The sequence below is a fragment of the Anolis sagrei genome, chromosome 2 (genome assembly GCF_037176765.1).
Source record: "Anolis sagrei isolate rAnoSag1 chromosome 2, rAnoSag1.mat, whole genome shotgun sequence".
Taxonomy (NCBI): domain Eukaryota; kingdom Metazoa; phylum Chordata; class Lepidosauria; order Squamata; family Dactyloidae; genus Anolis; species Anolis sagrei.
Genome location: NC_090022.1, coordinates 86,479,166 through 86,507,095, shown reverse-complemented (window position 1 = coordinate 86,507,095; position 27,930 = coordinate 86,479,166). Strand labels below are relative to the sequence as shown.

General features: G+C 40.8%; 1 protein-coding gene across 2 annotated transcripts in view; it reads right to left on the bottom strand.

The window, feature by feature from the left end:
• Nucleotides 1–11,160, bottom strand: part of RNF130 (ring finger protein 130) — a 73,721-nt gene extending 62,561 nt beyond the window's left edge. Inside the window, exon 1 of one of the 2 annotated variants that reach the window (XM_060765415.2) lies at nucleotides 10,209–11,160. In XM_060765415.2, the coding sequence (XP_060621398.1) occupies nucleotides 10,209–10,455 (247 nt within the window). In that variant the 5' untranslated portion in view covers nucleotides 10,456–11,160. The remainder of the gene's footprint in view (nucleotides 1–10,208) is intronic. The other variant, XM_060765414.2, reaches the window with a different exon arrangement.
• Between the last annotated feature and the right edge of the window lie 16,770 nt (nucleotides 11,161–27,930).

The window sequence follows — 27,930 nt, the reverse complement described above, 5'->3', positions numbered from 1 at the left end:
AAGAAGTTGGATACATTTAGCCTGGAGATGAGACGGTAAGAGGTGACATGATGACTGTGTTCAAATGCTTGAAAGGATGTCATATTGAATATGGAGCAAGTTTATGTTCTGTATCTCCAGAAACTAGGACACAGAACAATGGATACAAGCTCCAGGGAAAAAGATTCCGTCTAAGTGTTAGAAAGTACCTCTTCATGGTAAGTGCTATTCAACAGTGGAATATGTTGCATTGCGATGTGTTGGAGTCTTCTTTTTTTAAAACAAGACCCTGCATGCCCACCTGTCGGGGATGCTTTGCTTGTGTACTCCTGCCTAGCAAGGGGTTATACTCCCTACTCTCTTTTATGTTCTCTTCCAACTATATACTTCTATTCCACAAATTGCTTCTCTCCAGGATGAAAAACAATCACTGGTAAGTACTATTTGGGTTCAATTCATCAACCAGTTATAAGGTAAAGTTACAATAGTAGTAGCCCAGATTCTGCCAGTCTGTCTGCAAGAATATCATGAAAGACTTTGTCAAAAATCTTAATGAAAGCAAGATATATTACGTTAATAGCATTCTCAATGTACCAATCCTGTAACTCTGTCAACAAAAAGCAAGAATATTCTGGCATGACTTATGTATGAGAAACCAATGTTGTTGTTTTTTTTACTAACCACAGCATTTTCACAGAATGGCTTTTTAAATGATCTGTTCTAGAATCCTGCCTGGCACTCAGGTCAATTGACTGGCTGACAGATACTCGGGCCTTCTTTCTTTTATTTTTTTGAAGATAGGGACAATATTCACTCTCCTCCAGGCTGCCCAAATTCTCCTTGAAGAATTCTTAAGGATGATCAAAATGGTGTCTGAGATTACATCTACAAGTTCCTTTAATACCCTGGGATGAAGTTCCTCAGGTTCTGGAGACCGGATGTATTTGGAGTATCTAGGTACTCACTTAGATTAACTAGGCTTTACTTATTCTGGGATGAACCTCACTTACTGCATTATTTGTTCTATGTTCATTAGGTAGTCCTCAAATTTGGTTCAATTTCTGCATCTATGTGGTGAAGATCTGTATTGTTGTGAGTTCATTAGGTTTTCCTTTTGGAAAACTAATCAGACTAAACACATGTTCTGAAGTGAAAACTTTTCTTTGTCCTCTGTTAGCATGCCCCCATTTTCTCCACACTGTTTTCCTGTTCTTCTTGCTAAAAACATAACCAATCCCCCCTTTGGAACTCTCTCCCTAAAGTAAATAAAACGTCCCACTCGTTATCGTAGAGGTGGATTTGTTTTTGGGATCTGGGTAGGTTGGTTTTTTGTCTTTGTCCAGTCTCTTAATGACACTGAATGTTTGCCGACATTTGTTGTAAACCCCCCTGGGGAGATAAGACGGAATATAAACTTTTATTATGATTACAATTTAAATTGTTTTTTAACCTATTACTAAAAAAATGAAATGAAAAGATACAGGATGGGTGAAACCTGGATCGACAACAGTACATGTGAAAAAGATCTTAGAGTCTTTGTGGACAACAAGTTAAACGTGAGTCAACAATATGATGCAGCAGTGTAAAAAACAAATGGGATTTTGGGCTGCATCAAAAGGTGTATAGTGTATAGATCAAGGGAAGTAATGGTGCCTCTCCAGGTGAGGTATTTCCAGACCTCAACTGGAATACTGTGATCTCTGGGAACCATAATTCAAGAGAGATATTGACAAGCTGGAATGTGTCCAAAGGAGGGCAACTAAAATGATAAGAGGTAGTGAGACCATGTCCTATGAGGAGCGGCTTAAAGAGCTGGGAATGCTTAGCTTAAGGAAGCAAAGGTCGAGAGGAGACATGATAGCCATGCATAAATATCTGAAAGGATGCCATAAGGAAGAAAGAGCAGACTTGTTTTCTGCTGCCCTGGAGACTAGGACTCAGAGAAATGCATTCAAATTACAGGAAAGGAGATTCCACCTGAACTTAAGGAAGAACGTTTTGACTGTAAGAGCTGTTCAACAGTAGAACTCACTGCCTTACAGTGTACTGGAAGCTCCTTCTTTGGAGGCTTTTAAAGGGAGGCTGGATGACCATCTATCAGGAGTACTTTGGTTGTGCTTTTCCTGCATGGCAGGGGGTTGGACTAGATGGTCCATGTGGTCTCTTTCAACTCTATGGTTCTAGCAAGCCTGAGGTTTTTTTTCTTTTCCTGACCTTTCCTCTACAAGTACTGGCTATTTATTTGTATTCCTTTTGAAGATTTCACCTTTCTTCCATTTCTTGCTTACATCTCTTAAACTTTAGCTTATCTGAAAGTGCTTTCTTTCTGCCAAGTAGGAGTCCAGGAAGTTTATGGTTTAACCATAATTGTTGGGTTTAATCATTACTTTTATTGAGGAAAATACTGTAGCATATTAACTTCACCTCAAAGTTCTGACATTTCAGAAGGAAAGGTACTATTGTATAGTCATTCTCTTTTTTAAAAAATAAGAGAAAGAGCAGAAACTTCTCGTAGACTAGTTCTTTCCACTATCTTTGGTTCAATTCATGCATTCTGTCTAGTGAAGCTCAATATAGTTGTGGGTTCTTAGTCAGCATCATATGCAAGAAACTACTTGAATGAACTGGTGTCTACAAGTGTACATACAGTTTAGAACAACCAAGATGTTTCAGTCACACAAGCCATATAGCCTGCTACCAGTACGATGTACTGTAAACCAGTGGTTCTCAACCCGTGGGTCTCCAGATGTTTTGGCCTTCAACTTCCAGAAATCCTAACAGCTGGTAAACTGGCTGGGATTTCTGGGAGTTGTAGGCCAAAACAACTGGGGACCAACAGGTTGAGAACTACTGATATAGAGATTCATCTCGTTAATGTCCAAACATATGTAAAGTTTCAAACAATATTACTGTATGTTACATGTTTGGAATGATATATTAAAAAATCTATCCTGAAAATCTCATAACCAGGCCACATTTTTCTAAAGTGAAAATCCTATGATTACGATTTTTATGCAATCATAGATTAAAAAAAAAAAATCTTTGGATGTGATTCATTCAACTGCAAGTCCCTGAAGACATTTCAGATTTCCCCTCTGATATTATATAACAGATTTCTAGCCTGCTTTTCCGGATTCAAATCTTCACAAAGCAAATGACAACTCCCTTTAACAACAATCTATAAAAATGTTTTTATGTTGTGCCTTACAAGCCAAATAGTTGATCTCAGAATCACCAAACATTGTGAAAGAATGGAAGCAAAACAAAGACCATATAAAATTTAGGCCCAACTACTTTAGGTAACTGAGAAACAATAATTCTTGTTTTTCTATCTCTAGTGCACACAATTATGACCCAATAGTGGCCAAACATGGTATTTACACTTTTGATTACCACCTTAAACATTTTTGTTCATGTTGAGAACCCCCAAAGTATTACTGTGCTGGGTATAAAACAAATTTTAGGTGCTACTATCAAACTTCTGTTTCGTTCAAATAAAAAAAGCATCAACCTCATTATGGGCAATGGCACATAAAACTATTAAAATAACAATCCAGTTATTATTAGAGTAACAAACAAAATAAGCAAAAAAAAAGTAAAAACAGAAAAAAACTTAATTAAAAGCTAAGATTATTCCAAAGCACTCAAGAATATATAGATTTTTGAAAGCTTCCTAGACATATACATTTTATGGTAGAGAGCATTCTAAATATCCAGATGTACATAGAACAGAAGCTCTAGTCGCAATTTAATAATCTCATGACTCTCACTAGATTAAATATTGGTTACAATATTTTAGTTTTTCTTTTTGTAAAGAAAAAATCTTACTGCAAGAGATAACAGATATTATCAGAAAACACCCACTAATTCAAACAACAAGGTGAGAGTACAGTCTGAGAGAGAAAGTCTGCATGAATTTTCCCCACAGAATCATAGCATCATAAAAACATACAGTTGGAAGAGGTCACCTGGGCCATCTAGTCCAACCCCCTGCCATGCAGGAAAAGCACAAAGTACCCCCGACAAAATAAATCTGTTAAAATAAAAACGAAAACATTTTAAAAGTATACCTGGAAATTCCACCATGCTTTCAAAACTAGAATGCAATGTAAGTTGTTTTATTCACAGAGTATCAAACTAGACAATTCAATGTAACAAACATTCATCCATAGCAGTATAATAATTACAATTCCTAAATTCAGGACCAGTTAATATTATGTCAGTGGAGAAAGTTCAATATGATGACTTTCTGTAAGCAGAAATGGGAGAGAAACAGTCTCTACTCTGGAGATCTTGCACCCCCAAAAAATCTGCTCCAGCAAGCTGACAAACCCCTCAAAATCAGTTACCAGGCATCAGTAATGACTACAAGGGGAGGGGAAGACACTTTTGTGGTGGACCCTAGTACAATGCTGGCTCTCAGGCAGTGTCATTCTTAAAAACCTGGACCAGCTGTATTTCTCATAAAAATAAATAAGGATATCACATCTAAATGAACTGGTATCTTACTGCCCCTCAGAAACATTACTAAAAGCATGCTCATATTCTCTCAGCAACAAATTATGCAGCAATTAAGCAAGAAGAAACAGATCAAAATTTTGCAAGTGGCAGCTCACAGCCTATGTCTAGAGGGCATCTTGTGTTTGGTGCCATACACAGAATCCAGACTGCACTGCATCAACACAAATGTCACCTTCTAAACATTTTCTGAGGATACAGAAGTCTGAATTCTATATTTCACAACAGAAGCATACAAAACAGTAACGTGTAGAATGTCCTTTCTGTGTTAAAGAATTATCTGACCAAGAAGAATTTAATCACTGTTGGGAATCCCTTTTTAAAACTCATACATAAAATGAGTGTCTGAAGTCAAAGGAACACCAGATGCAATTGTAAAGATTAAGAAAAACGTAATAAAAGATAATCAAGCATATTGTAAATTACTAAGTCAAATGCCGTCACATATTAAAGATGTGCCTCATAAAATTTAATAATTCTCATTTACTGTTATAAGATCTTTCTGTAAGCAGAAATGGGAGAGAAACAATGAACCCAATACAAAATAACATCAAAATTACCTTATTTATTTATTTATTTATTTATTTGCTATATTTATATACCGCCGTTTCTCAGCCTAGCCGGCGACTCAACGCGGTTTACAACATAATATAACAATCAACAGTATACAGTTAAAAGCATAAAAAACATAAAAAACATAAAAACACAATTCATGCATCAATACCAATCCAGTTCGACTCTTAACTAAAAACGTGATCCAGATCGTCATCCATGTTGCCAGTCCTTTAGTCAGTTACCATTCGTTGCATTGGGTTAACCAAATGCCTGCTTAAACATCCAGGTCTTCAATCTTCTTCGGAATATCATCAATGAAGGGGCTGATCTTACCTCCAAGGGCAGGGCGTTCCATAGCCGCGGGGCCACCACAGAAAAGGCCCTGTCTCTCGTACCCGCCAGCCGCACCTGTGAAGCAGGCGGGATAGAGAGCAGGGCCTCCCCAGAAGATCTTAGGGTCCTGGCGGGCTGATAGGCCGAGATACGTTCGGATAGGTAAGTTGGGCCAGAATCGTTTAGGGCTTTAAAGGCCAACGCCAGCACTTTGAATTGAGCCCGGTAGCAGATCGGCAGCCAGTGGAGCTGGTGCAGCAGAGGAGTTGTATGCTCCCTGCGCTCCGCTCCCGTTAGTATCATGGCTGCCAAACGTTGGACTAGTTGGAGCTTCCTTATCTAGATCAACAACAACAACAACAAAAAGAAAATATATAACCTCATTACTGAACTGAGACAGCAATACCACTTGAAAACTGCAGTGATTTGGGAGACTGGTTTTCATGAACTACCATACTGACAAGCTGAAAGCAAAACCACTTATGGAATGCAAAAAGGTGCTTGAATTCAAAATAACAGCGGCAAACAAATAATTGGTACAAACACCGTCTCAATTTTTTTTTAAAAAAAAATAGGGATGTTACTTTGAATGGATTTCAGTTTTACAAAAACATTTAAAATTATTCTTGTTCTGCCTGAAAAAATCTTTCCCAAGTAAGGAAATAAATTACTGGTATCTCACTATAGCTAATAATGAAACACCTTATATGTTATTATAGCAAAGGGTATAAAGGAAAAAACCAAAAGGGGAAATAACAACAAGAAGCCCAAAGAATTGAGTTTGAAGAAGAAAATGCAAACGGATCTCAGAGTAAACTGCACAAAAATTCTAATTAAATGAATCTCTCCACAAATTCTATTCAAAATATTTTTGAAAATATTGTTTCCAATGTACTTTGTAGTAGATATCCTTTTATATTGCACACTCAGGAAATGGCACACTTTTAAAAAAGAGAGATTTATCCAAGAGGCTCTAAATTCACAAACAGTTACTATTAAACAGATTTGTAAAAGAATCTAAAGAGGCTGGGGTAAGTTAAACAGTTTGTCCTAGACAGATGTCCATAATGCAAGGAATAAGGTTTAAAGGCTGAACATTCCTAGACTCAGTTTTATTTGGAGAGCCGAAGAAACTGCTTGGCATTGGTTATATCAAGTTGGGCAATTTTTGACCTACTAGATGTTGCTAGACAGTATCTTCTACACTCCTAGTCAACAAAGCCAACTGTGACATTCTGCAAGTTGCTAATCCCTCCGTTATATAGAGAGCTGCTTATGTTCATTGGGAATCCAGCCATGTCAATCCCCAAAATGTAACAGCTGGTGTGGAAAAAAAACCCTTTTCTGTACCCTAAGATCCTGAAGGATGGGATGGAACAATTGGGGGCTTGGAGAGAGCAAAGGAGTAGAGAAAATCCACTCCTGTAGCAATGGATATAACTTTCCAGCCAGAATGTTATTGAACTACACTAGCAATCCCTTCAAGTTGTTCCAAACTTTTGGCAACCCCAATGTAAATCTACAACCTGCACATTTTTTTTCTGGGCAAAATTTGTTCAGAGGTGCTCCTGCTTTTGCTTTCCTCTGAAGCTGAGAGTGTGTAGCCTCCCCAAGGTCACCCAGTGAGCTTTCATAGCCAAGCGGGGGTTGTACAGGTCTTTTTCTTTCTGGTACCACCACCTATGCTGTGGATACAGGCTTCAGATTCAAGAACCTTATCTTCATTATCCAAACTATAATGGGGAAAGATGCAGCAATTTCAGTTTAACTGATATAGGGTTGACTCTACATATTGCACAATTTTTCTCTCAGCTAGCTTAAGTTACAGTTTTCTAACAGACTATAAGGGGTGGCTATTATCTGAAACATCCCAAATAATGTAGGCCCAGCAATCTTTAGAAGTACCTCTTTTACAAGTAAGACTATCTTCCATCACTCTTATTTCATGAAAAACAACATGATGAGAGGAACAGCATTTTCTCTGTGACTCTACCATAGCTTTGGAAAGTTCATTCTCTTGAGAGTAACTGTCATTATATCATGACTGTAGACACCAGGTGAAAGCAATTTGAAATGAGCAGTTAATTATTTTGTTAAATTTTATGTTGAATTGGTTATTTTATGTCATAATACTGGTTTAAGCCATTTTGAATATCAGTTCTGATGGTAATCCAGAAGTTCTGAAAGATCGAAATATTCAAATAAAATGTTTCTAACAAGTCTTGGATACATTTAACTTGGATGTACTTACTACTGGAGACATCTAAGTCCTATCTCAAAAAAGAAGAAATTAAAACTGAATGTTGAACTCAATTAATGCTACGCTGCCTCTACTGAACACAGGTATAATCTTTTGTGGTAATGATACTTCTCTGTTATAAACTTGAAACAGACAAATTAGTGCATCCTAGACTACTCTCATATGGCTCTTTTTCTGCCCCTCTTCAAAACTTTACAGAGATATTCAGAATATGAGTTTATAAAAATGCCTCTGTGGTACTTTTATTGATTTTGCTTTTTCAGATTTTGCTTTTATTTACATGGCAGACACATGAGAATCTAAAGATATTTTATAAATATAAAGCAACTCAAAACTTCCTTAATTTCCCAGATAATTTCAACTCAATACCCATAACAATAACTATGATGGAATATTTGGAAACTATATAAGCATGACAATTGAATATTTGAGGAAATAATACTTCACAAATCAATCATTTCTCATTAGACCACTGTGTGTGATGAGAAAAAGTACATATTTGAACACTGTAGTCTTGGAAGTTGTTCAAAACAGCACTTCCAAAGGAGATTTCTCTTTCTTTGAAGGCTTTTCCATTCCCAAGATCACAAATGACAATCCAGCAACCAGCCAGGCTTTGAAGCTGCAAGGCCATCAAATGATAATAACGGTGGCCAATTGCAACATTCACACCTGTCTCAAGCAGACAAGAGTTCTTTCTCCCACCCTGGACGTCCCACAAATATTTAAACCTCACTTGCCCAGTTTCCAACAGACATCTCAACCTCTGTGGATGCCTGCCATAGATATGGGTGAAATGTCAGAAGAGAATGCTTCTGGAGCATAGCCATACAGGTCAGAAAACTCACACCAACCCAATGACAATAAAATTCAACAGACAGATTATATGTGATCCTTAGTTTGACTCAACCACTAATAGTATAAGACCAACAAATATTAAATAAACAAGATATTAGTATGAAACTTTACATTCTTTGAAATAATATTCAGCAAATGCCTTTTTGGTAAAGGAAAGACAATATGGCACAGCACTTGATAGGTTGTGAGGGACTAAATTAAATATTCTCTTCAACGGCCCTGAATGTTCACCATATTGTCATACATCATTATGTCAGCATGCCAAACCAGGCCTTTGGGGGTAAATTTGACAGGTAGCTTCAAGTCAGCCCAACTGTCTGATAGGAATGATACAGTTTACACCCAAAGACATTTGTTAACCATTAAATAACTAAGAACTGGGTTGCTGAAAGTTTTTCAGGCTGTATGGCCATGTTCCAGAAGCAATTTCTCCTGATGTTTCACTCCACATCTATAGCAGGCATCCTCAAAGGTTGAGGGATCAATCTCTGAGGATGCCTGCCATAGATGTGGGTGAAAAATCTGGGGAGAATGCTTCTGGATCATGGCCATACAGCAAAAAAAACTCACAGCAACCCAGTGATTCCAGCCATGAAAGCTGTCGAAAGCTATAAGAACCTTTGTTGATTCCTCTGCAACACACCTTAGAAATATCTAAGAATAGGATGCATATGTTTCTAACCATTCATACATTTGATGTCTCTCCTTAAAAGGTGTCAAGGGCAAAACAACCCTTGATCGTATTCATAGTCAGCACTCAAAAGGTGCCACAGCATTTTCGTTTCCATCCTTACAAGTGACCTACAAAAACACAAAACCTGCCCTGAGCCTTCAACATTTGGAGTGAAGAATGTTTCTGTCATTTCCTGCAAACTAATTAGAATCTATATAGCCCAGCGGGGGCACTGAGGGCCCTTCCACTCAGCCATATAGCCCAGAATATCAAGACAGAAAATCCCACAATATCTGCTTTGAACTGCATTATCTGAGTCCAAACTGAGATAATGTGGGATTTTCTGCCTTGATATTCTGGGATATAGGGCTGTGTGGAAGGGCCCTGAGTTATCTGAGGGTCCTTCCACATGGCCATATAACCCTGAACATCAAGGCAGAAAATGCCCCAATATCTGCTTTGAACTGAGTTATCTGAGGGCCCTTCCACACAGCCCTATATCCCAGAACATCAAGGCAGAAATAGCACAATATCTGCTTTGAACTGAGTTATCTGAGGGCCCTTCCACACAGCCCTATATCCCAGAATATCAAGGCAGAAAATGTCTCAATATCTGCTTTGAACTGAGTTATTGAGAGCCCTTCCACACAGCCCTATATCCCAGAATATCAAGGCAAAAATGCCCCAATATCTGCTTTGAACTGAGTTATCTGAGGGCCCTTCCACACAGCCATATGACCCAGAACATTAAGGCAGAAAAGGCCACAATATCGGCTTTGAACTGAGTTATCCGAGGGCCCTTCCACACAGCCTTATATCCCAGAATATCAAGGCAGAAAATCCCATATTATCCCAGTTCAAAGCAGATATTGTGGGATTTTCCGCCATGATATTCTGGGACATAGGGCTCCATGGAAGGGCACTGAGTTCACACTGTCATATATTCCAGTTCAAAGCAGATAATGTGGGCTTTTATTCTGCTGTGTGGAAGGGGCCTTGGACACAGAAGGACGAGGCAGAGAGGAGCCTTACCTCCATTGATGGGCAAAGGAGCCAGCAGCAGGCCCGTGACCCCTCTTTTGGGCGAATCCTGCCCATAGCGACCCCGTATGAGGAAAGCAGCACGCTCTGGATTCAAGACAGTCACATTCAGGAAAGCGGTGTAATATGCCTGGTTGGTATTATCTGCACTGGCAAGCAGAGCGTAACAGTTCAAGACGACCAAAATGGGCACGGAGGAGAGACAGGTCCAGTAAGGCAAAACCCACTTCAGGATCATTTTTCAGCCTGGAAAACCGCTCTTGCCGCCACCGCCAAAATAGAGCTCTCCTGAATCTAGGCTGATGGGGGGCAGAAACGCATATTCTTCCAGGCCAGCGTCAAAGGCGAGTGACAGCCCCCACATGGGGAGAGGGAAAAGGCATCTTGGCCCTGGGGAAGGAGGAGCTGGTGGCGACGGAGGAGAGGCGAGAGGGAAGCGCTTCAAAACAAAGGTGGAAAACCAGCGAGAGCGTCGATGACAAGGGGCGCAGCTGGAAGGCAGGCGAGGATGCGGATCCTGATTCCAAGGGAGGGACAACTGGCGCCGAATCGGGCTCCAAATGCCCAAGGAAGGGCGGAAGGAAGGAAGGAAGGAAGGAAGGGCCCTGCTCCGGCGGCGCCTGAATTTCAGCCAAGGAGGCAGGCAGCGGGCGGCGGCCACCAAGCAGCACCGGGGCTTTGTTTCTGTTTCTCCACCGAGCGCGGCCTCCTCAGCCCCAGGCCAGCGGCTGCGGCGGAGGCAGGAACGGCAGCTCCATGGAGACTGGCCCGCTTCCCCTCAGTCAGTCAGTCAGTCAGCCAGGCCACGCTTGGGCGCCGAGCGAGCCTCCGCCGCCTTGCCTTTCCTCTCAGCGACTGCCGCCGAGCCTGATGGCGGAGCCACCAACGGCAACCTGCCTGCCGGTTAGGGTCTCGCGCCCACTGCGCAGGCGCACTGCGCCAACCCCGCGCTCCCCCTCCCCTCGCCACGAGGAGGTGGGCGGGGACTCCGCTGGAAAGGCACACCCACTCCTCGGAGGGGGGGGGAGGGGGAGGGAGGAAGATGGAATGACCCAGGCATGGGCCAACTTGGGCCTTCCTCCAGGTGTTTTGGACTTCAACTCCCACAATTCCTAACAGCCTACCGGCTGTTAGGAATTGTGGGAGTTGAAGTCCAAAACACCTGGAGGAAGGCCCAAGTTGGCCCATGCCTGGAATGACCTCTTCTGTGTCTGTCTGAGAAGAAGTTCGGGTGGTACAGCCGGGCTCTGTATCCACGGATTCTGTATCCGTGGCTTGAAGACCTTTTATTTTACAAAATCCAAAAAAAGCACACCCTATGGTACTTCATCTTGTCGACGGGAAGCTTCCCACCCGGAGTGGAAATCATCTAGGCTGTATGGCCATGTTCCAGAAGCATGGCAGGTGTCCTCAGAGGTTGAGATTTGTTGGGTTTACATATCTGTGGAATAATGTCCAGGGTGAGAGAAAGGACTCTTGTCTGCCTGAGGCGAGTGTGAATGTTGCAATTGGCCAGGTTGATTAGCATTGAGCAACCTTGACCACTTGCCCATTGACCACTTGCCCAGTTTCCAACAGACCTCATAACTCTGAGGATGCCTGACATAGATGAGGGTGAAATGTCAGGAGAGAATGCTTCCGGAACCTGGCCATACAGCTCGGAAAACTCACAGCAACCCAAATTGTATTAACTCTACAGTGTGGATGTGCCCTTGATTGCCTATCTTCACATACTAGTTCCTCTCACCGTAAGCCTCTGGTGCATTATTATACTGGGCCTCACATTTCTGCCCACAATTTTATTGGGAAATTATCTAATAAATTGGCTTTTTTGCTACTTGGACATCGCCTCATGATTTCCAACAACTGTTTACTTCAATTGTGCATGACCTCACAGTCTGCCCACTGCTGATGTGTATTATTAACCTCTTGGTACATGTAGGCAGGTTTCATTTGGTTCTCATTTAATAGCTAAACCTCATGTGGTGGGCTAAGACTAAAGGGTGAAGGAGAAGTTAATTCATATTTTCTGAGTGTGAGAAACAAGCCGCACAGCAGCTTGATGGCAGGATTATGTCTTTTCTTTGGGACTGTTACTATCAGTCAGCCCTTGGGCCCAGAGCTCAATTTCTCTGCCCTCAAGAAGAAGAATCTAGCACAGACATGGGCAAATTTGGGCCCTCCAGGTGTTTTGGACCTCAACTCCCACAATTCCTAACAGCCTAAGTTTGGAACCAAACTTAGCTGAAATGTATTTTATGGCTAAGTTCGTGGTGCAATCTTATTTTACTTTGCAGCAACTCTCGGGCATAAGGAGTTCCCCTTACTCAAAAAGAGGAAGGAGGGGAATGTGAGCAATACAGAAAAGCCAACGTGACATTCATAACAGGAAAGGTTCTAGAACAATCATTTAGTCAACTCTGTGAGCCTTAAGCAAGGGAGGCTCAGATTAGTAAGAGCCAGCAAGACTTTCTCAAAAACAAGTCATGCCAGGCTGATCAAATGTGCATGTGTGTGCTTGGTTAAGTTACAAACTTGTTAAATAAGGGTATTGCTTTGAGTGTGGTATATACTGATTTTGGTACAATTTAGTCCTTCATATTAATTCTTCCTGGTGAGTTGGTCAATTTTACAATGCCCTTGCTATTGGGGTTTGTAGTCATCTGAGGGGCTGATGGTTTCTCACTGTATTAGATAGTGGAGATACTGGGTGCCATAGGGCTCTTTCCTGGGTACCGTGTTGTGAATAAGTTGGGCCTCATTTACACTGCCATGTAATGCAGTTGCAAACTGCCTTATCTGAGTCTACACCAGGCATGGGCAAACTTGGGCCCTCTAGGTGTTTTGGACTTCAACTCCCACAATTCCTAACAGCTGATATGCTGTTAGGAATTGTGGGAGTTGAAGTCCAAAACACCTGGAGGGCCCAAGTTTGTCCATATCTGGTGTAGACTCAGATAAGGCAGTTTAATTGAATTAAATTGCACTATATGAGTCTACACTGGCCATATTTCAAACTGCATTATATGGCCTTGGATGAAATTAGCGAGAGAATGCTTTTCAAATTTTCAGATAACAAAAGTCAATTGCTCCAAAAAACGGATTCAAGTTGACCACCACAGATAGAAGAACTGGTTTCTTAACAAACACAAAGATTTTCAACAGTGATGAATATAAGCTTCCACGTTTTAGTAGGGAAAAATCAAATTAATAAATATAGAATGGTTGACACCTGGTTTGACAGAAGTAGTGCGTGTGAAAAGGATCTAGCATCTCCAAAGAGCACAAGAAAAACATGAATTAATAATGTGATGTGGCAGGAAAAAAACCTAATGCAGTTTTAGCATCCACTGGACAGTGTCCACATCAATGGAAGTCATCGTACCCTTTTGTTCTGTTGAAGTCACATCTCACCTATATCTGGTTCTCGGCATCACGGTTTCAGAAGGACAAGCAGGAAAATGTGTTCAGGGGAGGTCAAGCCAAGAGAGCGAAGGCTGAGAAGTGAGTCAACATTTCACAGTTATAGAAGTTTGATACTACTGTTACTGTCACGGCTCTGTTCAATTACAGCCTATGGGTCTATAGTATGGTGAAATATTTAGACTTCTTTGCTGTAAATATGGAGAATGCCCTAGGGTTTTCCTGTTTGTATTCTAATTATAAGAAAGGAATGGAGGTTATGCATGAATATGACAAATGATGAGCTGTTTGATAGTGTGAAACTGTAAACCTTCCTTCATTACAGGTTTTTCAAACACATATTGCCCTAGCATTTTCCTATGGAAAATTCTAAGTGTGTACCCAAATAGCAAATCCTTTGAATACGAGGAAGACCCAACTTGTGAGCTCTCTGACAATGTGAAGTTGCAAACTTTCCTGCATTAGAGTATTTTAAATAGAAGTTGGGTGGGTATGTTTTAGGGATGCTCTAGCTTTAGATTCCTGCATTGGTAGGTGGTTGAACTATAGGATAGTCACCTTGTGATCCCTTCCAATTTTTTACAGTTTTGAGGTTCTAGGACTGGTTTGTTTTGGCTGTTTCCAGTCCTGCAATGTAATTAAAGTCGTCCAACTCATCCAGCAAGTTAGATCTTGGCTGGATACACAGTTCAATTCATAACTTCAAATACTGTGCAGTAAATTTATTGAACCCAGGTTTGTTGAATTCATTGGGGCCAAATGAGGTCAAGATGATGCTTTGCCTTCTTAACATGACTGTGCGGTAAGCCCAGTAGGTGTTAAACTATAAAGAATACAGCCCGGAGCATGTAAGGTGGATGAGATGTGGGTGGCATTGCTTGATAGCTTGTTTTATTTAAGTTCCTTTTCTAATGATTTTCAACATTTGCCATTTTCACAGAAAAATCATAAAAACAATTTCCACAGGAACCACATACTGGTTGATGTTATGCTCACACAATCCAAATCAACCCTCAAACTCTCTCTTATTGAGACTCAACTTAGAGCTCATGATGATATAGTTTAATGCTATATATGTGTGTAGTCAAGGAAGCAGGAGTGTGGTAGAAAAGTAAGAAATAGGTGATTTTTACCTCTTCAAAATTACAAAGCTGTAGAACAAGAACGAGAATATTATAATGAAGAGCAGGTTGATTAGGAAACTAAGGGCCTGTCCAGACAGTACCTTTCTCCCAGGAGCTTCCGCAGCAAACAGGAGGGTGGCCAGACGCTGTTACCTGTAAATGCAGAAGCAGTCGCCACAAAAGGCAAAAAACGTGAGATTTCCAAGTGCTGGAATATCGCTGTTTTGAGCCAAATATCTGCAAGACAAGCAATCAGGAACAGCAGGTATAACCCAGGAACAGCACCCTGTTGCTTGATGCCACAAGTACACAAGATCTATCTGGACAGATGGCCAGACAGTCAGGCTCTAAAAAGTGTCAATAATGACAGAGTTCTGTTCCTGGCTTGAAAGTGTGTGTTCCTGTTTGATTGTGCAGTGCTGGCTTGGGCAGAAGTGGTCCTATCCCATTAACTTTATTTGTGTGGCAGATACTTCATGAAACGTCTGGAGGACACAGTTTCTCTGGCCAGGACAAAAAACGGAATTTTTGCAGTGATTTGCTGCAGTGATTCTTTGCATGTCTGCATATCCACATCATGAGGGTTTTCTTTTAAAAAAAAACCTGATGAAGTTTCCAGCGGAAATCCCCCAGTGGCTGTCTTGGGATCCTCTAAATCTTGCAACCAAGCATCAAGTCTGGGCAATGGAGGCAGAAATCCTGGAACTAACTTGTCTGTATGTGGATCTCTTCTGAAGTCCCGGGATATTTTTGCCTCTGTTTAAAATCCGTGATTTTGTCCTATCTGGAAGCACCCTCAGTCCCACTCCCTCCTTTTATCATGGAATCCATAAGATTTATTAATGTGTCAACTTCAATCAGCGATCGATTGAACTATTTTATTTTAGTTGGGACTAATCAACAGGATGGCACTATTTCTTTCTCATTTTTGCCCAGTTATGATGCTCACTGACTCCTTGGACTCAGTGAGCATCGTAATGTTTCAGTCTAACCTCCCTCGTGTACAGTTATATAGCCCCGCAGTGGGTCCTCATTCTCCTTGGAGAAAGGATGGAATGCACCAAATTAAAGCTATTGTGTACATACTGCATTTCAGTGGTTTAAAACATAAGGAACAGTGTGAATATACTTGCCACATAGATCTACTCCAACCTGAAGCGCACCCTAGCTTTGCCATCAGCTATGATCTGATTGGGGGGCATAGGCACAGTACAATCAATGCAATTTGACACCACCTCAATGCTAGGAGCCCCTGGTGGCGCAGTGGTTTAAACCCCTGTGCCGGCAGGACTGAAGACTGACAGGTCACAGGTTCGAATCCAGGGAGAGGCGGATGAGCTCCCTCTATCAGCTCCAGCTCCTCGTGCGGGGACATGAGAGAAGCCTCCCACCAGGATGATAAAACATCAAATCATCCAGGCGTCCCCTGGGCAACGTCAATTCTCTCACACCAGAAGTGACTTGCAGTTTCTCAGGCTGCTCCTGACACGACAAAAAAAACAACAACAACAAACAAAAACAAAACAAAACAAAAACCCTCAATGCTCAGTGCTGCAGACTTCTGTGATGTTTATTTGGGTTAAACTAGTGTTAAACTGCATTAATTCTATAGTGCAGCTGCATCCTCTGGCTAGAGCCCTGACAAAGCTAGTTTCATCACTATGCTACCCACTAAGGAAGGAGATGAAGTAAGTTGTCGGTGTTATCTCTTGTTTGAGGAATTCTTTTAATTATTTTGTTTTATTGTGTTCCAATATTTGGCTGTTCTAAATGGACTGGCTGCTGTAGTGAATTTTTAATTGTTTTATTGTATTTTCAAATCAGCTTAATCCATACTCCAAGAAATAATGCCTGGCTGCTCATTGAAAGGAAGGATATTAGAGGCAAAAATGAAGTATTTGGGCCACATCATGAGAAGACAGGAAAGCTTGGAGAAGATAATGATGATGGGTAAAATGGAAGGAAAAGGGAAGAGGGGGTGACCAAGGGCAAGATGGATGGATATATCATTGAAGTGACCGGCTTAACTCTGAAAGAGCTGGGGGTGGTGACGGCTGACAGGGAACTCTGGCATGGGCTGGTCCATGAGGTCACGAAGAATCTGAAGCGACTGAACGAATAAACAACAACAATATTTTAAGTTCCTGTGTGATGACTCTTTTCTTTGAGACATAGGATACGAATAAATAACCATCAGTAAAATAATATGCCTGAAACTGCTTTAAATCAGGCATGGACAAACCTAAGTAAGCTAGCTGGGATTTCTGGGAGTTGATGTCCTAAACATGCCTGCTCTAAATTGTAGGCTAAGGTAAAGGGTTTCTCCTAACATTAAGTCCAGTTGTGTCTGACTCTGGAGGTTGCGGCTCATTTCCATTTCTAAGCCAAAGAGCTAGCGTTGTCCGTAGACACCTCCAAGGTCATGTGGCCAGCATGATTGTTTGGAGTGCTGTTACCTTCCCGCCGGAGTGGTACCTATTGATCTACTCACATTTGCATGTTTTCGAACTGCTAGGTTGGCAGAAGCTAGGGCTGACAGCGGAAGCTTGCGTTGCTCCCCGGAATTGAACTTGAGACCTTTCGGTCAACAAGCTCAGCAGCTCAGTGCTTTAACCCACTGTGTCACTGGGTGCTCATAAATAGGCTATCTTCTCATAAATTAATTGATACAGCTAATAATATTACAATATAATGGTATAGTACAATATAGTAATATATAATACTGATATTATACTATGCTAATAATATAATGTATTGTATGTATATATATCTTGTAAGCTGCTCTGAGTCCCCTTCGGGGTGAGAAGGGTGGCATATAAATGTCATATATAAATAAATAATCCAAAATAAAACTCAGATACAGCCCTTTAACATTTTGCAAGGCAAAATAATTAACAAAGCTGTATGACAGCTTAAATATACTGTTTGAATGTTCACAGAGGGAACTGAGTTTTGCACCATCAGATGGAATTTTGTGATATACCTGATCACCAGTGTGAGAAGTCTCAAGGAAAACCTCTTTGTGTTGGTCTCGTTTTCCTCCCATGGAGGCCACATTTACCTCCACTCTCAGCAACTGTACTGTGCATTGTTTTGCTCATGAGAGGAGACACTGACCTGCAGATTCGCTCACGAAAGGCACAACTTGTGGACCCGCAAAATCTTCAAAGATGTTGTTTATGAAAAGCTCTATAGAAATGTCAATACAATACAGGAAATGTTTTTTGAAGCAGTAGCTAAATGTTCTGCTTTCACATCACATTTCCCCCCTCTCCTGCTTGGGAAACGCTGGGTGATGGACCACAATGATTTCACTAATGGCCTCTAAGCATTTTGCAAAACTCTTCATCTTTTGCCCAAGGGATGATGCAGCAACGATAACGACAAATGTTCACGTTTCACTCGTGTCCTTCCCTGGAAATATTTACTGCTGTGTCTCGCCGTGCCTAGAATAGGGACTGGGGCTTTATTTTATGGGAAGATTGATTGCTTGGCAGTAGATAAGACAAGTGTGTTCCAACACATCTTTGGATCTTTTTTTCTTACAAAATACCAGTTTTGTCCTAGGAATCAAAAGAGGTGTTTGGGGTTCATAGTGACTATCAATGCCCCAGTTGCGATGTCCAGAAAAGCTTGCCATTGAGATCTTTCTGTCCCCTTTTACACTGTCCTATATCCCATGATCTAATCCCAGATTATATGCTTTGGACTGGATTATATGAGTCTACACTGCCAGATATTCTGGGATCAGATCCTGGAATATAGGGCAGTGTGGAAGGGGCTTAAGGACCCTTCCACACAGCCACATATCCCAGAATATCGAGGCAGAAAATCCCACATTATCTTAGTATGGACTCAAATAACCCAGTTCAAAGCAGATATTGTGGGATTTTCTGCCTTGATGTTCTGAGATATAGGGCTGTGTGAAAGCGTCCTAAATCTGTATTGTAGGTTTTTACATTAGTTAAATAAGAACCTGCCATATCCTGGTTGAAACTAATTGCCATCTGACTAGAGCTACCCTGTGGCTTTCTAGATACTGTTGGACTCTGTAAGTCATGACCAGTCTTTCTTGAGCATGATATAGGGCCCTTCCACACAGCCCAATATCTCAGAACATCAAGGCAGAAAATCCCACAATATCTGCTTTGAACTGGGTTATCTGAGTCCACTTTCAGATAATGTGGGATTTTTTTTGCCTTAATATCCTGCAATATAGGGCTGTGTGGAAGGGCCCATAGAGTTGAAAGTATAGCAACAAACAACGCAAATAATAATTTATTGCATATATGTCCTGAATCAAAAACGAAAGCACAGACATCAGTGGTTGAACTAGATCATGGACCCTTCCATGCTTTAAATCTTTCTTGCTCTCATTTTGGAGAAAGCAGACAGACTCCAGTCTCTTGGATCCAGTTTCTTCGATGATTGCTTGTTTCACCTGCCTCTCTCCTTTTCCCTGTGTGCAGCCTTTTTTAATTTCCCATTAAGACCTTGTCACCCAAGAATCTCCCTTTCTCTCTTTCTCTCTGAGCGTGCATTTATACTTAATCATCTTTTCTTGAGCCTGGATGAGCTCAGATTCTCTGGGTATTGTTTTCACTGGTGGAACATGAGTGCCCCTGCCCAATGCCTACAATAGATATCAGAAAGCTAGAACAGTTGGCTCAAATCAAAATGACTGTGTAATATTTTCTTTATTCATTAACATTATAATACATTCTTTTTTGAAGAGATGAATTCCCAAGGAAAAGTGCTAACAGCTACCAACTCAAAAGTAAGGCTGAGGAGAGAATTTGAACTATATACATCCTATTATTGAGGGCTTTCATGGCCGGAATCACTAGGTTGTTGTAGGTTTTTTGGGCCATGTTCTAGAAGCATTCTCTCCTGATGTTTCGCCTGCATCTGTGGCAGGCGAAACGTCAAGAGAGAATGCTTCTAGAACATGGCCATACAGCTCGAAAAACCTACAACAACCCAGTACACACACACACACATGCACACACCTTGGATGCATATAGTCCACATTCTCTCCTAAGTAGGTGCCAAATAAGATAAAAGCATCCTTTAGTCTTGCCTGATCATTAACCATGGATAACTTAGGCCCCATTTACATTGCCATGTAATCCCGTTTCTGAATCCAGATTATCTGCTTTGAACTGGATTATAAAACACTGTAGATCGAGCCTTAAATACGTGCCAATCACTGGAAATTTGAAATGGGATTCAGGCTTAGATTTGACTTACAATCCTATATATCTGATACTCTCTAACATGGTGTGCAGTGTGGGAATATGTTCCAACAAGGTGCATATGTTATTTGACCCACCCAGTTGATCACTATTGTAAGAGGAAGTTATATTTGTTGGATTGAGTTTTCCCACCTTGAGCTGACAGTAGAAATTATGAAAGCTGATATTGCAAAGGATCTAGCAACAGAAAGGATATCTATAAAACCACAAGTGTTAGATGTGGGAAACCCACATCTAATTACCCTTGACCCTTTTAAATGTACAAGAAGCCTACTGATCCTTCACCTGACAAGGGAATACATTTAGATCAGGGGTGGAAATCATAAGGACCACCAGATGTTGTTGGACTGCAGTTCCCAGCATTAGCTATTCTGGTGAGGACTGCTAGGACTTGGAAGTCCATCAACCTCTGGATGGCCTTATGATCCCTGCCTGTAATTTAAATCATGTATATGTGAGACTATATGTTTACATTTTTCATATGATTATGTTGAATTATTAAATATTTTACCTATGTTTTTCTGAGCAACAAGGACTGTTTTCCAGTCATGCTGAATTGCACATAGTTCAGTACATGGGCCAAGTCATGCAAATTTGTTGTGGGTCAAATCATGACTGTCAAGATTTAGTTCCAGGAAAATATAAAGTAATTATGAGCTTCACTTTGATTTGAAAAGCTAAGGAGGCTCTGATCTAGTAAGTATGGGAGACTACCAAAGACAGCGAGGTGTTGTAGGCTACAATTTAGATGAAGGCAGCTCTATGAAATCCATCTGGATGCAGTAAACTGACAGATGACTTGAAGGCACACATGACCTCCAAGTACACTTGCTGTTTGCAAAGTATTATGAAAGCAGTTTCTTAACTCTCAAGCATCTCCTTCCTTTGGTTAGAGTTTTACAGGCACAGCTGTGTACTATTGGATGTGTGATTGGGTGGATTGGATAAGAAAGAAGGGAGACATGATAAAGTGGCAAGCAGAAAACAATATTTTCTCATGCCTCAGCAAGGCAAAAGACCCATTGCTAAAATTGTGCAAATGATTTTGCAGGAAGAATTTTAAGGATGGGAGATACAGTACAGGTGAAGCGGTTTCACTTACTCAGAACTGAGAAATATGTTCTTTAGGTCCTCCAATGTGATTCTTTAGACTCCTTATGCTGGAATTTGTTCATTTCCATAGAGTTTGCTATGGTTTTGTATTTCTATGGTAAGTCCAGGGACTTATCTCCCATGGATATGGGGATCATACTGTAAAAGCTTTATTGTTTACAGGGGAATGTGGGAAGCAGTTGAAAATTTCCTTGGGCTGTATCATGGGGATGGAAATTATTTCCCCAGGATATGAGGAGTTTCCATACCTTGAAGTAGATTCAATCACAAACATACTGGTAATTTGTTATACTGCTATACCATTGTAGCAATGTCCGTGCTCCGCTATGGGCATTAAAGAGAATGGAAAGGAGCTGAGGAAAAAGGGAATGAGTTGGTGGGCATAAAATGTGGTTTGTTTAGCACATGGCTTACCAAACAATGACTAAAATTGTATATGTAAAGTGGCAAAATCATGTTATGTTGTTTTGTATATAACTAGTGTTTCAGTCTATTCTGAATTCTTTTACTGATTTTCTCTTATGGAGAAAGTTAACAAGATCCTTTTGGATGGCTTTTCCTCCCCCCACTTCCACCTTTGTCAGAAGTGATTGAATTTTCCCTTGAATTTCTCACAGGTCCCAGGTGAACCAGTTCCTGCAATTTTCTGTAGCAACTAATTTATCCCCATTCCCAATGCAAGAGGCCTACATTTCATAATGACCTCTATTTTTCATAGAGCAGAAACACTAATGTGCTTCCTTTCCTTACTACCTGCATTATGTTTGTACCAACAGCTTCCAACACGTACAGCCAATGCCCTTACCATCTGCAAGCTTTTTTTTTTTGGGGGGGGGGTGGGGTTGGGGATGGAGAGTTGTAGTCATCCCCTTCACAAAAAAGGTTCCCAAGCTCTACAAAATATGGTATTGGAGTTCCTGTCCAACACTTTGAGACTTCAAATGCCAGGGAGAAATTGTGTAAAATTCTTACTGTTGTGTTATTCTTCCTGATATTAAGATCAATTCTTTTGACCATCCAGAAACAATTGGACCTGGGAATAGTCTTTTCACACAACAGCATTCTTAACTCTGCCCATCACCGTGACATGCTAATATCTCTTATTATTACAGCACAGTAAAGCCAGATAATTAGGTACAGTGCTTTATAAAAAACAACAACAATAAAACACTCTTATCAGCAAAGCAAGGCAACATCTGGAGCCGAGCTTACTGTTCTGTCAAATGCTTTGAAAATTAAAGCTTTCGGATGTGCCTTGCGAGGCCATTGCCTGCAAAAAGAAATTTCCCCTAAATTCATAGACATCTGGGCTCCTTATGCATGAGATGGGGTAGTGCACTTGCTTAATTTTATAGGTCAGAAAGAGTAAAAAGGGAGTGACTTGGCTAAAGTCACAGAGACATTCTCTGGCACAAAAGAGGGCTGAACTAAAACTGGAAGTTCTGCTCTATAAATTATTTTAGAAATGCTAAACAAAGACATTTGGAGCTCTCAAGGGTTTAGTCGTTCAAAGGGATGTTGGGGGAATCCAGAGCTGTGAGCGGGGAATGATTCTTTCTGACATATCCAATTAACATACCTTGGCTAAGTCTTCCTGAAGCCTTTGTATAAAGAACACCTTTCTCTGCTGTGTGTTTTTATGTATAATGCATAACATACTGAACTATATTAATATAAAATGCATTATTAACATAACATAACATAACATGTACCAGGCTTTATTTATTGAATGACATTCTCAGGCAAGATAAGAGTTCTATGCAAATCAAAGCTTGCTATTAGTATTTGAAGCATCAGCTAGTCCACCACTATTTGAAATATGCCAACTGTGGTCTGAATCTTATTGCTAGTGTTAACCAAAGTAGAGCAATTCAGATAATGGAACTGATTTGTGTGCTCCCTATTCAACAATATATTCAGTTGGCCCACTGCAGCTGGGACAAAACAACAGGATCTAGGCTTATATTAAAACAGGCAGTTGGCATACGGATTGCTAAACTAGACTTTCAAACTTGTAACTGCTTGAATTCATAATTATGGTCATAGTACCACAAATGCCCCTAGGACCTACCTTAAAATCCAGGTAACTATACTGAGTGAGGCAATTCTGTACCACCGGCCTGAAGGGCTCTGAAGGATGACACATCCAGCCCCCTCCTTCCAGTGAATTATGGTGCGAAACGAAGTTTGATGAGGCCCTGTAGGAATCTCTGCCACCCCTGCTTGTGGTATCGCAGTTCATTGATGGAAGGAGGCTGAACATCATCTGCAGACAGCTTTCAAAGATCCTGGAGGTGTCTGCAGATGCCTTATATCACGGACATCAGAAGTTGTAGCTATGGAAACGTAGCTTCATGACATTCCCCAATTAAAGAATTTGGCCATTATAGTGTCAGTTTTACAGCAATGATGCTTAAGTAATAGGGCCTCATCACACTTCAACATTTTTCCTAATTTCACAAAATAGTGGGCAGGTGGGCAGGGGAGACAGTGAATCTGCACCTTTGTGGGTATGCTTAGACAGGTAAAAGTAAAAGTCACTGTGTCCAGAACAAGCAGTAGACCATTAGGATATGGTCTAGGCCTAGGGTCTCTGGGGATTCCTGGTTTCTCAACAGAAATATAATTTCCCTGAAAGATAATTTGCCTGTCACTTGCAAACTGAGCAGGCACCCAGGGAGCCTTGTCACACTCAACTATGTTGAAATGTAGTAGTTGTTTTTGCATTGGTCTCCATCACAGATGCTGTCCTATGCAAATCTGCTGCTTCTGTATCTGCTTCTCCTTTTTGCTCTTTTGCATTTCCTCTTTTTTGTTGATGATTGGACATGCTGCTCCAAACCAAAGCAACTGTAAGGGCCAGGCCATAATGTGGATCAAATTGACATATATATATTTTACTAGAATCCCAAGACACACTGCCTAGAGCTCAGTACAAAAGGCCAGCCACTTATAATTTAAAGTACAAGGTGCTTCTAATAATATTAGGATCTACAGAAATGGCAGATATGAACTCACTCTCCTTTCACACCAAAGGACACTCCTGGTTATTCTAAGCATTCATATTTCTGCAAGTTAGTAAAAATGGAGAATATTCTGTTGTTGCTAATTGTGAACAACTGAAAGTTTGAAAGATATGTTGACTGCCTGCACACCTAACCAGAAGTCTACCAGTTTTGGCCATTACTGCCTCGGAAATATAATGGCTTAAAACATTTTTGGTTTCAAAGCAGAAGTATGGAAGTTTTCTTGCAAATATATAGTGACTTTCCTTTGATGCTCTCAAGCCATGTGACAGATGCTCACTAAAAGTTAACAAAATTAAGTAACAAGAATGAAAGTATTGCCAGTTCTGATTGATAGTAATGAGCCAAGTCTTCAGGCAACATTCTTTCTTAGTCCTACCTGGCAATGCCTTCTGCATGCAAAGTATGTGCTTTATCATTGAGCTACACCCTACTATCTATAGCCATTATCTAGCAAAACTGACTCATGGTTATTTGCTAGGGTTTCACATTAGATTCTTTTTCTACCCCAATCTCTATCCTAACTATTCCTTCTATGCAAACACTAGCAAGATGGTCTTCCATCAAAAGGATTTACCTTGCATAGCTTTCAAAATCAACCCAAATTAGGCATGTTCAGGATGACAGTGTGAAGGATATTGTTGAACAAAGTGATGGGTTTTTGCCTTCTCCATGCCTTCAAATACAGCCTCAGCTAAGGAGGGCATGTCTTCTCTGAATGAGTGCCTGGAGGAGGCAATGGGCTGGATGTGGAAAAACAAATTGAAACTGAATTCAGACAAAACAGAGGTGCTTGCCATCAGGGGTCCTAATCAGGGGACGGAGGTATGCTAACCAGTCCTGGATGGGGGTTACATTCCCCCTGAAAGACTGTGTTCACAGTTTGGGAGTTCTCCTGGACCTGTCTCTCCACATGTCAGCCCAGGTAGATGTGACCATCAGGAATGCTTACTATTAGCTTCACCTGACACACCAGCTGTGCCCCTTCCTAGATTTGGAGGACCTAAAGATGGTAGTCCATGTGCTGGTAACCTCAAGGTTGAACTTCTGCAATGCACTTTACCTTTGTACCAAGTTTGGAAACTCCAGTTGGTTCAAAACACAACAGCCAGATTGGTCACAGGGACATCTAGGTGTGTGCCTATCATATCCATACGAATGTCACTCCATTGTCTGCCAATTAGTTTTCTGGCCAAAGTGTTGGTTTTGATCTTTAAAGCCCTACATGGTCTGGTTACCTAAAGGATTGCCTTCTCCCGTACAATCCGTCCTGCACATTAAGGTCCTTTGGGGGGTGGCTACTCCAGTTTGCCAGAACCCAACTGGCAACCACCACCAAGAGGACCTTTTCATTGACCTCAAGACTGTGGAGCAACCTGATAGAAGAGCAGCAAAATGAGCTGTCGGAATTTTAAATTTTGCCAACAGCAAAATGAGCTGTCGGAATTTAAAAGCCATCTAAATACCCATCTCTTCTGGCAGGCCTACCCAGCCAGTTTTAATCACGAATTTAAAACTTGCATCTTATGTTTAATCCTTGTTCTGTGTATTTTATTTTGTATTCTGTAGAAAAAAAATAATATGTGTATTTTGTAGAATGTTTTTAGATGATTGTGTGTTTTTAGCAATGTTGTAACCTGCCTCAAGCCACAAGGAGAAGTGGGTAAGAAATAACAACAACAACAACAACAACAACATGATACGAGGATTTAAAGATCGAACTGCAAAGACTCTGGCACAAACCAGTAAAGGTGGTCCCAGTGGTGATTGGCATACTGGGTGCAGTGCCTAAAGACCTTGGCCTGCACTTAAACACAATTGGCACTGACAAAATTACCATCTGCAAAAGGTCACCTTACTGGGATCTGCACGCATTATTCACAATTCATCACACAGTCCTAGACACTTGGGAAGTGTCCGACATGTGATCGAATACAACAGCCAGCAGAGTGATCTTGTTTGCTGTGGACTCATCTTGTTGTGTTTCAAATAAATAATAATAATAATAATAATAATAATAATAATAATAATAATGATAATCATAATAACAATTTGAAGACACACAATAAAAACAATAGCTGGAATTTACTTGGGCTGTTATGAATAGGTAACCACCATAGCTAGATAATTATGCTGTGACTCCCAGTCCAACCCTTGTGCCAAGCAGTAGTTTCTGTAAACAATGCAACAGGCAGAATTAGGATCCCTGTCACCATTCCCCTTCATGGTGGAGATTGCTTGCATAAGACTGTGTGTATGTGGAACCATTAATCAGCTACTTTCCAATTGACAGGGGGAATAGATCCCTGTTGAACTCAGTCACTTCAAGAATAATCCCTCCATTTTGCCCTTGGGTGGTCCCTCTTCCCTTTTCCTTCCATTTTTCCCAGCATCATTATCTTTTCCAAGCTTTCCTGACTTCTCATTATGTGGCCAAAGTACTTCATCTTTGCCTCTAATATCCTTCCCTCCAGTGAACAGTCAGGCATTATTTCCTGAAGGATGGACTGGTTAGATCTTCTCATGGTCCAAGTCACTCTCAGAATTTTCCTCCAACACCACAGTTCAAAAGTGTCTATCTTTCCTTTGCTCAGACTTCCTTATGGTCCAGCTCTCGGATTGTTAATATAAAACAGAATTTCAGCTAACTACCTCAGCTGCAACCTTGAGCTAGCTTAATCCTGCAAATATCTTTGGAGAATGACCACTCAACCCATCCGGTTGTTTTAGCCTATAGATGCCCTCAGAATAAAGCACCTTCCCTGCCCCCCCCCTGCAAATGGCTAAATCCCATGGCTCCTCCCTGTTGGGCTCCTCTCTTACAAATGCACTTTCATCCCTATCTCATCCAGGGTTTTAACTTTTTAACATTTTACCTCATACATTTGGCCCACCCTCTGTGCCTGATTTTATTATGCTATTTTATATTGTTGATTTTATTTGTTATTGCATATTTTATTATGATGTATTTTGTTATTGTGTGTATACTATGTTGTATTATTTTGGGCTTGGCCTCATGTTAGCCACCCCGAGTCCCCTTCAGGGAGGTGGTGGTGGGTTATAAATAAAGATTATTATTATTATTATTATTATTATTAAAAAAGTTGAAGTCAATGAGACCACTACAAGACAAATGTCACTTAATGATGCTTTCAGAACATTTGGTTTATAACAGCCCCCCCCCCCCCATTTTGAGAAGTATGCATTAACAGTCCCTACACTTTTGGGCCATGAAAGTCTCCCAGTCTGCACTTATCAGGAAGCATCTGTTGCAATTGACAGAGGTCCAATCCCTGTTGCTTGGGAAGCAGCTAGCTGCCATTCCTACTCCCTCTTAATAACCTTTGGAACGAACTGGGATTGCAATGAAGGTTCTGATTAAGCCCACCATATTGGAGACTGCTTATAGGGAGGGTGGAAATACCAGTTCTCTGCTTCCTGAGGAACAGGGACTGGATATCCATTGTCTGCAGCAGCTGGTGTCTGGTAAGTGATTTTTGAGGGTTGAGGGGTTGAGCCAGGATTCTCACAATACATGTCATACAGGATATTGGCCAGTATTTGTATACCACTGTGAGTCCCCTCTCTTCTGACAAAGAAGTATTAATTTAAATATAAAGATGTGTATGTACAGAAATAGGAGACCTTTACCCCTTCCTACTTTCCATTAATAACTGCAGACCACAACTCTACACTTGTATAGATTTAAAAAATGTAATAAAAAAGGGACAAAACATTGAGTGTACTTGCACAAGGTACAAAGCAACGTAGA